Here is a 12,772-nt window from a genome sequence, read left to right on the forward strand (position 1 = left end):
GTACACAATAATAATCTTTACATTGTAATAAGTCAAGTTATCTTATCCAATCTTAGCTTAACTAAATAATGTCCTTACTTAAACCACACTGCATATCAATATCAAAACTAGTATGCCTAGTAATAGTAAGTCATTTGGCATGCAATACCTTTATTGTTCTCTGCAGGCTTACATTAAAGTATCAACATATTGTTGATTGACCCATCAAAATGTCAAAAATGAAGAAATGTCATCATGTCATGATATTTGTAGGTTACACAAACACATACACACACATACACAAGGGATTTTAATCACAAGTAAAATAGCCTTTTATAAGAAGTTTATAAAACAATTATGAAGCCCTTCCTCCCATGCCCACCAGCAACCACATCCCAGTGCTCTTGATTTCTACAGTTTCTATCAGTTAAAAGGTACATTAAAGTCCATAAGCTATCTTGAAAAGGTGGGTTTTAAGAGCCGTTTTGTATTGTGAGATGGAGTTGAGAACAAGGATGTGTGAGGGGAGTGAGTTTCACAGTTTGGGTGCAACACAGGGAAAGGCCTTTGCTTCAATGATCTCCTCTGTGATGATCTTCAAACACTCAAACTTTAAAATCTTTAGTGAATAAATTCTCAGCATGGTCAAAGTGGATATTGAAGTCCCCCATTAGGATAATGCTAGAAGACATTGCACTAAATGTGGTTAAAAGAGTAGAAAGTTTGTGAATAAAAACATTTGATGGTTTTGGTGATCTGTAAATAATAGCAGGTGATCTGTAATTAATAGCAATAACAGTGGGCCTGTGTCCATTGAGTTTAATAGCCAATATTTCCAAGGAGGACTGCTCAGGAATAGAGTGACCCACATACCAATTTGCGTTTCTTTGCTTTTCCTTCTGTGTTATCATCATCTTCATCATCCTCATCTTGCTCTTCCTCATCACTGTCTGCCTCCTCCTCTTCTTGCTCTTCCTCATCATTGTCTGCCTCCTCCTCTTCTTGCTCTTCATCACTGTCTGCCTCCTCCTCTTCATCATCTTCCTCCTCCTCTCCCACATCCATGTGCTCATCCTCCTCTTCCTTAATCTTATCCTCATCCTCTTCCTCATAACTGTCCACATGCAGATCACTTTCCCAAGCACGGTTGCCCAAGTCTGGTCTAAAGGTCATGTCCTCAGCATACTGCTTCACTAGTTTTGTGTTCTCGGCTAAAAAGGATTCCCACACATGTTGATGTTTGTCCTTTGTTTGTCTGAGAATAGACACCAGAACGGGCAGTAAAGGGAATCCATATTCAAGGATGCTGCCTATTGGTTTCGTTCTTTTGTACACGTAGCCTCCTGTATGTATACCTATTACATTGCAGTGCTCATCAAAGACAGGGGATCCAGATGCTCCATACAAAAAGCAGCTGTTGTACTCAATTTGAGAGCCATCAAGCTCTTGTTTCCTGTTAAAGTATGTGTCTTTAATGACTTGAAAAAAATCAGAATTTTCTTTTGCATGTTTCTCGGCTGCCTGTTGTTGGTTTTCACGCTCAATAATGAGACACGTGTCCATTTTTTTAACACCGGAGTCTGGGTGACCTATGACGCAGACTCCCCCTCTCACTGGTGGAGCACTATAGTGTTGAAGAAGTGGTGGAGGCAATGCTTCAGGAGACTTCTTTAGCTCCAACAGAGCAAAGTCCACACTTTGTTGCGGGGTATACACATATTCATATGCTATAGGCCTTCTCTTCAATGCAAAATGCTTTTTGTTTTCTGGGCCTAAATCTTCAAAACTGAATGACACACTTAGATTGTTATACAGGTTTTTTTTGCTTTGATCTGTGATGACATGTGCATTAGTGAGAATGAATCTCTTAAAGAGTAGAAACCCTGTTACTAATGCTTGCTTATTGTAATAGACCTGGCAGACAGAGGCACTTCGTTCCATGAGTGTTTTTAAAGTTTTTATCTCAGAGAAACCCTGAGTTTCCTTTGAAAATTCCTCTCTGAGGAATTCTCTCACTTGTGCAGCACTCTTAATATCCTTACGAGCTTTAAGATGCTGTACCAAACTGGCATATTGATCACGTAGGATGTTTAAAATCTCTCCAGTGTTTGGTATTTTTCCCAGAATTTCCACCTTGTTTGTACGCTTTGACTTTGAAGTGGTGGTCATCTCCTTTTTGCCAGAGGCCAATAAGGCCTTTCCTGAGGACCGACCATCTGAGATGTTTGAATGTGGACATGAATCAGCCGTATCCGCTTCTGATTGAGATTGATCATCGAGGTCATCCACCATTTCCAGACTATCAGGCATAACATCAGGGCTGTTAAGAACAATTCTGTATAGTTTATGATCTTCCAGTTCACTCACAGGGTTTGTCATGAGTGTGGTTGTCTTCCCATCTGCTTCATCTTGAAGAGCAAAGTCCTTCTTAAATAACTTCTTGGCAAAACGTCCATCTCCTCGCAGAGCATTCTTTACAGTTTTCCCTTTGACTGCAACAACACACACATGATTCACTGTATTATGGAGATTCCTGTTTTTCATTATAGCATGTTTTATGTTTTTACCACCTGTTGTGTGGACAACGAAGATGGCCAGGTCTTCATGTTTTTCCAAACATAGAGTTTGTTCACGTTTTTTTTCTTCTTCCACAAATGTTGTTTTGATGAAGGATATTTCAAGTTCCTCGTCATCTTCAAGTAGACAACAGGGGAAATCTACACTTATAGCTGCTCTGTATGCCTTTTGTCTCCTGATAATTACATCCTTTGCAGATTCGTTCTTTCTGGCCTTTTGGAAGACAGGGTTGGTCAACAATGCATCACTTTTGAATGATTGTTAGTGCTCAGACTATATTTTTGTTTGTCATATAAGAAAAACAGTTTTTTTTTAAAATGTTTCTGTTGGGGAGAAAATATTTAAAAAAAATGTTTAATTAGTTTTAAGATCATTTTGAAATGAATAGAATCCAACATGGTCAGGTTTTCAAAAATAATTGAAAGGATGACAGAAGACTTACACTTTCTGCCATGCTCGATGATCTGGATGAGCTCTGTATAGTTCAGTTCTGTAAAATGAATCAGACAAAAGCAGCAGTTAGCCTTTTCTTTGTCCAAAGCTTATAAAGCTTTGTGAACTGAATAACACAAAATTAAAATGGTAATAATGATATTCCTCTGAATACTGGAAACATTTTCTGAATGTCTCATTGTAAATTGTAATTGTAATTGTAAATTGTAATGCTGATATGTCCACAACTGCCTGTCTACCTCCTTTAAAGAATTGCAAAAGCCAGTTTCAACTCAGCAACTCATATAGGGCTAGAGGTGATACTTCTAGATATTTTTTGTCTAACACTTTTGTTGGAGCTACATTAGTTTAATCTCAGTAGTGGTAATTTTGTTAGTTAATTTGTTTATTATTATGATTTTGCTCACGTTAGTGTTATATTTTGGTGATATTCTTTTGGTCATTATTTGTTTAGTTAATTGTTTTGATTTATATGTTTAGTCTTTATTTTGGTTAGTTTACTACAATATTTGGTTTAGACACCTGGGGGCAGTAGTGGGCACAGGTTAAGTATAAGTATATACTCTTTTCAAAGTCAAAGTCAAAGTCAAAGTCAGCTTTATTGTCAATTTCTTCACATGTTCCAGACATACAAAGAGATCGAAATTACGTTTCTCACTATCCCACGGTGAAGACAAGACATATTTTACCAATTTAAGTCCACAGACAAACATAACATTCAAGTAAACAAAAAAGTAAGTAAATAAGTAAATAAGAGGGCACATATAATAATGAAAAAATAAGAGCAGCAAATTTTTGGTTGAAATTGTGCATAGACAGTCAATAAAATACTAGTGCAAAGTCAGGCCAATAAAAGGCTTGGGTAGTTCTGTTTGACCTAAGTAAGAAAGAAAGTGGCATAGTGGTGCAAGTTATGTAAGAGCAGCAGAAGTGTTGTGTTTTCAGGACAACAACAAGTTGTAAAGTGTGCAAGTGGAGTAGTGCAGGCGGCCATTGTGGGTCCAATGTCCAGGATGTTATGTAGCTGAGGGTGGAGGGGGGAGAGGGGGGAGAGAGTTCAGCATCCTTACAGCTTGGTGTATGAAGCTGTTGGTGAGTCTGGTAGTGCGGGAGCGCAGGCTTCTGTACCTCTTCCCAGAGGGCAGTAGATCAAACAGATTGTGAGCGGGGTGACTTGCATCACTCACAATTTTGGTCGCCTTGCGAGTGAGGTGGGTGGTGTAAATGTCCTTCAGGGAGGGGAGTGAAGCACCAATAATCCTTCCAGCTGTGTTCACTATGCGCTGCAGGGCTTTCCTGTTGTATTCAGTGCAGCTTCCGCCCCACACAGCGATACAGCTGGAGAGGATGCTCTCAATGGTGCCTCGGTAGAATGTGGTCATGATGGCTGGTGGAGCACTTGCTCGCCTGAGTTTCCGCAGGAAGTACAGGCGGCGCTGAGCTCTCTTCGCCAGTGATGCAGTGTTGGTGGTCCAGGAGAGGTCTTCACTGATGTGGACCCCCAGGAATTTGGTGCTGCTCGCTCTCTCCACCACAGCACCGTCGATGGTCAGTGGCAGGTGTTGGGTGTGACCTCTCCGGAAGTCAACAACAATCTCTTTGGTCTTGCTGACGTTCAGCAGGAGGTTGTTGTCCCTGCACCACGTGGTCAGATGGTCGACCTCCAACCTGTATTGAGTCTCGTCGCCCTTGGTGATGAGACCCACCAGAGTTGTGTCGTCAGCAAATTTTACTATGTGATTGTTGCTGTAGGTTGCAGTGCAGTCATGCGTCAGCAGGGTGAAGAGCAGCGGACTGAGCACGCAGCCTTGGGGGGGCCCCCGTGCTCAGTGTGATGCTGCTTGAGGTATTGTTGCCAACACGTACTACTTGGGGCCTCTGACAGAGGAAGTCCAGTAGCCAGTTGCAGAGGTAGGTACTGAGTCCCAGTTTGTCAAGTTTGCAAATGAGTTGTTGTGGTATTATGGTGTTGAATGCAGAACTGAAGTCTATAAACAGCAATCTCACATATGAGTCTCTTTTTTCCAGGTGGGTGAGGGCTGGGTGGAGGGCAGAGCAGATTGCATCCTCTGTAGACCGCTTGGCTCGGTATGCAAACTGGAAGGGGTCCAGGGTGGGGGGGAGAATGGATTTGATATGTGACATGACAAGCCGCTCAAAGCACTTCATGATGATGGGTGTCAGTGCCACAGGGCGGTAGTCATTGAAGCAGGATGGAGCAGTTTTCTTCGGCACAGGTATGATGGTTTTGATCCTGTGAGGGAAATTTGGTCTCTGCATTTATCCCAATCCGTGAATAAGTGAAACACACACAGCACACAGTGTACACACAGTGAGGTGAAGCACACACTAATCCCGGCGCAGTGAGCTGCCTGCATCAACAGCGGCACTCGGTGAGCAGTGAGGTGCCTTGTTCAAGGGCACTTCAGCCGCGCCTACTGGTCGGGGTTCGAACCGGCAACCCTCCGGTTACAGGTCCAAAGTGCTAACCAGTAGGCCACGGCTGCCCCAAAAGGTGAATACAGGTAGGAAGTAGGAGGGGGCCTGTATGCACCTTGGTGGTGGGCACATGTTTTTTTACCAACACGAGAGATGCTGTACTGTTTGCTCAGCTGGAACAAGTAAACCAGCCACAAAACCTGAATCCAGCCTGGAATTTGATTTTATTTTTTGCCTGCGTACATCACCTGCCCAGGGTGCCAGAAGTTGTCGTTTGAATGTTTGATTTAATTTGAATTTCTTTTTGGTGACAAACGGCCACTACAACTTTGTTAAACAATAGCCTACATTAAATAGCCAGAGGGTAGTGGAACATACAGAGAGCCATCAATGGTAATGATGGTGACAATAGATTCTTCATCAGAACATCCTCCATGTAACTTGGGAGAACTACACTAACCTGTTTGCAATAGATTTTTCATCAGAACATCCTCCGTGTAGCCTGGGAGAACTACACAAACCTTTTTGCAATTGAGACTTGAGAAGTAGGCTGGTGTTAACCAGGTTTTCCTCCATGATCATTGTGAAATTGGAATAAAATTAGACAATCATCTGACACTCACCACATAGGTAGAACTTTAGCATACATCATTAACCGTGATCCAATGATGGCACATACATTTGCTCTCCCCAAATCCTCTCTTGCCCTGAAGGCTATATGCAAATGAATTTGTCCTTTTTAATGTATTGTAATGTAATGTATATTTGGTCACCTAAAGGGTTAATGACATTCAAATATTTTTCTTCTGTGTGTGTGCTCCAGTTAAGAGTTCAGTCTAACATGTTGTGGGTGCACCTTTTAGTTGCCTAGATATTAATTTAACTTGAAAGAGGCAGGACTCAGATATGCTTTGATATGAAATTTTAAGCCTGTGGTGACTGGTGCAACACCATTTCAGTGCCGAGGCATGTCCAAACATGGGGCAGGTTGACACACTGATTTTGGGGTTGGTTGGCACATACATTCCCTATGGCTACTTTGTGACAAACTGTGTATTGTACACATAAAAACATCATGAATCTTTATTTTAACGTTATTCTGATTACATTTGACAACATTTGAAGTAAAAAATTGGTAGGGACCAATTTTTTTTTGACAATGGGTCCTATACACACAGGAAAGACATCAGCAAAGCCTTACAGGCAGTGAGAAAGATGAGCACTTCAAACTAAATCAAAAAGGGCTATAACATAAATGTTCTCCAACCCCGAATACATGTGAGAACCAAACCCGTGCCTGGCGCAGGTTGGCACAAGTGCACAACACCACTTTAAACTCAAAACAAGGGATAATTTGTTGACACTGAATGTACATATTTTTTAGCTGAGATCTACGACGGAGTATTAGGGCCACACATGAAGGAAAAAATATTTGTGCCATGACTAGATTAAACTCGACATGTCGACTTTAAAGTCACCATGTCAACATTAAACTCGACATTTCGAGAATAAAGTTGAAATGTAATATCGACTTTTAATCTCGACGTATCGACTTTAATGTCGCCACGTCGACATTAAACTCAACATTTCGAGAATAAAGTTGAAATATCATGTCTACTTTAATCTCGACGTGTCGACATTCAACTCAACATTTTGAGAATAAAGTTAGTTTGGAGAGAGAACGACCGCTCGGGACGATTGTAAGGGAGGACGAATGAAACAATGCAACAAGTGCAACAATGATTCAGAGTGTTTGAGTGCAACAATGATTAGACATAAGCCTATATCATGTGGACAAAAAATAGAACATATTAACCTACGTTGCTCAGCCAAATACTTTGCTGTTAGGTCCTTATCACGGAGTTACAGGCGATAAATGCGATGGTCAAAAGTAGCCTAAACGTCATAGCAGTTTATTTATTTATTGTAGGCCTATTATTAAAGTGATGTTTTTCATCTAAAGGTTCAACTTCATGCTTATGCACTAGAGGCATACTAGGCGCTCTCCTCAATCCTAGACGTTTGTAATGGATGCAAAACAGCCTATTGCTGAATGTCTATGGAGGGACGAATGAAGCTGTCCTCCCGACCACCCCATGTAGGCTAGTAGCCTACATGCACACATATGCACACAAAGTGCATAAATAAAGTGCATGCACACATATTCTCTCACGGGATCAAAATAGTATATATGCTTAGGCTATACCTGTGTTTCTAGCCTCCTATACGTATTGCAGGTGAGATATGGAAAAGCAGTTTTAGAAAAATGAGTTTTGCCATGTTATCCTGGAGAGTGACGGCCTGTGTGTCATGAAGGGCAGTTATTTGGATGTGCAGTGGCCTTAACCACGTAAAACAGAGTGAAATAACATTTTGTATAGAAACATTAGATCATTGGATACATATATTTTTCTAGATATTTAGCCTAAACGGCATAGGGCATGGCATTTCCATAACCGCGAGACAGCACTTCACGATGACGGCAATGAGTACACTGTAAAAAATAACACTACATCTTACTGCAGTAACACAAGTATACTTTACTTACTATAGGCTGACCTAGTGTTCTTACTAGAGTAACATTAGTAATGTGCCGAACTTGCAACAATGGGGTCTAAAACTTGAGATACACGAGTAAGCTTCACAACTCAGACCTGAGTAAACTGGACTCACGCAGTGCACACGCGCACAGTTGCAGAGGGAGCATTCTGGATTCCACAGCCAACGGTCGGCAGTGTTACAGTGTGGCTGACTTTTGGGATGGGAGTGTAACAGCTTCACCAGTGACTTGCTCTGTCCGGTAAGTTTACAGTATGTATTAATGTGTCAAATGTTTACAGTATAGGTTGAACTAACAGCATTTGTGCAAAACTGTACATTCGGTTTCATTAACAACTGGGGTAATGTTAAGTTCAACTTGCTAAGTGGGCGATATATCGCTTAGCTGCTAACAGTTTGCAGCTAACTGATAGCAGCTATGCGAGTTAACACCAAAGATCTTTGTTAACACTGCCTCAGACCATGCTGAGCAGAAAACAAATATTCTAGGTATTCAAGCCCTTTGATATTTTTTTGTTATCGACGTTATGAGGAAGTGGTGCGCCTGGGGTCTAAAACTAGGCTGTATAAATTTGCCAATAGCAGTTGTCTTCATGAGCTCTCTTAATGAAGTTTAGTTCTAAAGTTAGCCATTTCTCATGAGAAACGCTTGCTAGCATGCTAAGTTGATTCAAAGCGTGTAAAGATTAAACTGTGTATGGTTTACGTCGATATTCCTACTGTATTGATAAAACAATTAGGATAATTGGACTCATAACCTTACTGACTGAGAAAGCCATGGTCTTTTATCTAAAATCTTTTCGTTGTGATTTAGCAAGAGGACTTAGGTTGCAGTGTGTGGAATTTGAGCGAATGTGCCGTTATTGAGGTGCAAAATGGCATCATATAATTCCAACGTATGATTGACATTTTAAATTCTATTGTGATAAATGTACTAGGCCTGAAGCAATAGAGAAAATTAAGTTGCCAAATCATAATATTTTTAGCTTAACAGTATTAATTAGGTCTCTGGAGAAATAATTTAAATTAACATTTAATGTGATAAACTTAATCAGCTGTTTTAGTTAAACATGGCCAATAGATGCATATTGATAATAATTTTGCCCTCTTTTTCTTTTTTTGCAGTTGGAAAACTGAAAATGCAGAGCAATGAACTGGACATGTAAGTTGTGCTTGTTTGGATGTGAAGTCAGAGGTCAGTTGCTCAAACACTACTGATTGAAACATGGAGGTTACACCAGAATACGACCGAAAAAACTGTAGAGGGTGGTGAAAACTGGCCAACGATCACCGGTTCCTCACTCCCCACCATCAAGGACATCCAGGGCAAGTTATGCTTTGCGCCAAGCATCATCATCAAAGACTGTTCTCACCTCAACCACAGACTGTTCACCCCACTCCCCTCTGGGGGCGTTACAGGTCTCTCTGCACCCAAACCAGCAGGTTCAGAGGAAGCTCCTTCCCCGCGGCTGTCACCCTACTGAACTCTAGCTGTGCATCCCGGTGACAACCAACCAACTAAGCCCCCCGCCCGATGCCTCCTTGCCTGTGCCTGTTGAGGTGTCCACCATGACCACGAAACCTTGACGGGGACACCCACCCCCGTGGACAATTGCACTACCCTATCCCACCCATAGTGTTCTATTTATTTACAAATGTACATACTGTAATTACACATATAGCCATTCCATTTTCTACTGCTCTTCATACTATTCATCCTGCACATACACGTATTCTTACTACTGTTATAATGTTACTGTTTCTGCACTTCAGTACTGTTACCACACTGCACATAGCTGTATACTGTACATATATGTCTATATGGTTCATACCAAATATATCCATATTTATTCTGCTAATACACTGCACATATTTATACCTAATTTATATTACTCTAAACCACCTTCTGTAAACCAACTGTATACTACTGTTTACACCGCATATTTCCTATCCTGTCTATGCACCACCTGTCTTTGTATATCACATTGCATTTTTTTCTGCTTTTTTGCACTTCTAGTTAGATGCAAACTGCATTTTGTTGTCTTTGTACTTGTACTCTGCAAAATGACAATAAAGTTATCTAATCTAATAGTGCCAACTATTTGTGTATATTCTGCAAGTAAACTTTACTATCCAACATAAAGTACCCTTTACAACTCAAAGTAAGGGTAACTCATTTAACAGTAGTAAATACAACTTTGATTCAAGTAAGCTTTACTTGAGGGCATGAAGTAAACTTTACTAGTTGGAAGTAAGTAACCAGAACTTTAAAGTCTTAAGTAAGGATAACTTCTTCTAAGTAAGCATTACTTGTAGACATCCAAGTAAACATAACTTGAAAGAGAAAAGTTTTGTTTACTTAACTTATTTAAGGCAACGAGTTTCCACCCTTTTTTCAAGTAACCATTACTTATTATTTTTTACAGTGTAGTTAACAGACAAGACGCAATCTATCTGAAATAACACCTATTTGAAGCCCATTTTTCTTTTATGTAACATATTGTGTATTAGTGTAGGCTACATAGCTTAAACTGTGTAGGCTATTTTTAAACAGTAGGGCCTATTGCGAGTTTAATGTCGAGATTAAAGTCGACATTACATTTCAACTTTATTCTCGAAATGTTGAGTTTAATGTCGACATGTCGACTTTAAAGTCAACATGTCGAGTTTAATCTCGCCATGGCAGAAATATTTTTTTTTCTTCATGTGTGGCCCTAATACTCCGTCGTAGAGATCCCAAGCTTTCAGTTAATCAAACTTTGAAAGTTTTAAAGCATGGTAAGACGGCGAAATAGTGAAAAGTGACCCAACCAGCCCCTGTCTCACCTATGGGCAATGACTTCACATGAAGTTGAAAGTGAAACAGCACTATCGGCTCTGATATCCAAACAAGGAGAAAATGACTTTGCATTTAGCCTTATGAGATGATTTGGGGAGAACAAATGTATGTGCCATTATTCCCTGATGACTACCTAAATTATTGATTTGTATATGTTATAGTTGTAAGTTGACTCAAATTTACAAACAAGAAAATCACGGAACCTCCTGGACCTTGTTTATTAAGATAAACCATAGTGTAGTAAAAGGTTATTAGAAATGGAAATCATGTCCCCAGTTAAAGGGCCAGCAGTGTTTTAATTCATTTACCTGCCACATTTCTTAGACATTCTAATAGTACAAGTTGTTACTTACAGCAAACAATCTGGATAAGATGAGGTTTCCACAGAGCTTCAAAAGCCACTCAGCAGTTCTTGCTCCTTCTCGGACAGATGGCTTCTGGAAAGATCCACGATATCACATCACCACAGATTTTTTTTTTTTTTTATGAAGTCAGCACAAGTGTATGGACAATGACTTCACATGAAGTTGAAACTGAAATAGCACTATCAGTAACCTTAAATATCCAAATGAGGTGAAAATTCATTTGCATATAGCCTTCAGGGCAAGAGAGCATTTGGGGAGAGCAAATGTATGTGCCATTATTCCCTGATTATTAGCCTACCTAAATTATTGTTTTTTTATAGGTTATAGTTGTAAGTTGACTCAAATTTACAAATAAGAAAATCATGGGACTTCCTAAACCTTGTTTATTAAGATAAAGCATGGTGCAGAAAAAGGTTTTTTGAAATGGAAATCATGTCCCCACTTAAAGGGCCAGCAGTGTTCTAATTCATTTACCTGCCACGTTTTTTAGACATTCTAATAGTACAAGTCGTTACTTACAGCGAACGATCTGGATAAGGTGAGGTTCCACACAGCTTCAAAACCCACTCGGCATTCTTGTGCTCCTTGTCGGACAGATGGCTTCTGGAATGATCCACAATATCACATCACCAAAGATTTGTTGTTTAGTCTCCACCTGTGTAATTGAATGGACCGCCTCTTGATGCCCTCTTTTCATTTCCTTCTGGCTCCTAAATCTATTGCGAGCAACATTACTGCCACCTAGCCTACTGGAAAATCTTTCAAACATTTGACAGTATATGACCATAACAGAAACATCTTCACTTTGTTCTGTAGTTCAGTTGGATGTTGGTCAGGTCATCCCATTTAACTTTTCAGATATCCAGGTAACACAAATGTAAAATATGTTTCTTTAACAAATTATTAGACAATATCCTGTCCTCGTTTACCTTTCAATGGTGAAGCCAAGTTAATTTGCATATAGCCTTATATGTCAGTCAGGGCAAGAGAAGCCATCCTTCCCTGCCTAAATTATTTATTTGTATAGTCAAAGTCAAAGTCAGCTTTATTGTCAATTTCTTCACATGTTCCAGACATACAAAGAGATCGAAATTACGTTTCTCACTATCCCACGGTGAAGACAAGACATATTTTACCAATTTAAGTCCACAGACAAACATAACATTCAAGTAAACAAAAAAGTAAGTAAATAAGTAAATAAGAGGGCACATATAATAATGAAAAAATAAGAGCAGCAAATTTTTGGTTGAAATTGTGCATAGACAGCCAATAAAATACTAGTGCAAAGTCAGGCCAATAAAAGGCTTGGGTAGTTCTGTTTGACCTAAGTAAGAAAGAAAGTGGCATAGTGGTGCAAGTTATGTAAGAGCAGCAGAAGTGTTGTGTTTTCAGGACAACAACAACAAGTTGTAAAAGTGTGCAAGTGTGCAAGTGGAGTAGTGCAGGCGCCATTGTGGGTCCAATGTCCAGGATGTTATGTAGCTGAGGGTGGAGGGGGAGAGGGGGAGAGAGTTCAGCATCCTTACAGCTTGGTGTATGAAGCTGTTGGTGAGTCTGGTAG

General features: G+C 40.1%; 1 protein-coding gene across 1 annotated transcript; it reads right to left on the bottom strand.

Moving 5' to 3' along the window:
• Positions 1–1,041: 1,041 nt before the first annotated feature.
• LOC125310320 (serine protease FAM111A-like) lies at positions 1,042–11,898 on the bottom strand (the record flags this gene model as incomplete). Its single annotated transcript, XM_048267620.1, has 5 exons — positions 11,731–11,898; positions 11,200–11,283; positions 2,999–3,046; positions 2,613–2,769; positions 1,042–2,471 (listed from the first exon to the last, which is right to left on the bottom strand). Coding segments are annotated over exons 3-5 (1,599 nt in total), but the record flags the coding sequence as incomplete, so codon positions are not given.
• Positions 11,899–12,772: the final 874 nt, after the last annotated feature.

The sequence above is a fragment of the Alosa alosa genome, chromosome 17, assembly GCF_017589495.1.
Source record: "Alosa alosa isolate M-15738 ecotype Scorff River chromosome 17, AALO_Geno_1.1, whole genome shotgun sequence".
Taxonomy (NCBI): Eukaryota; Metazoa; Chordata; class Actinopteri; order Clupeiformes; family Clupeidae; genus Alosa; species Alosa alosa.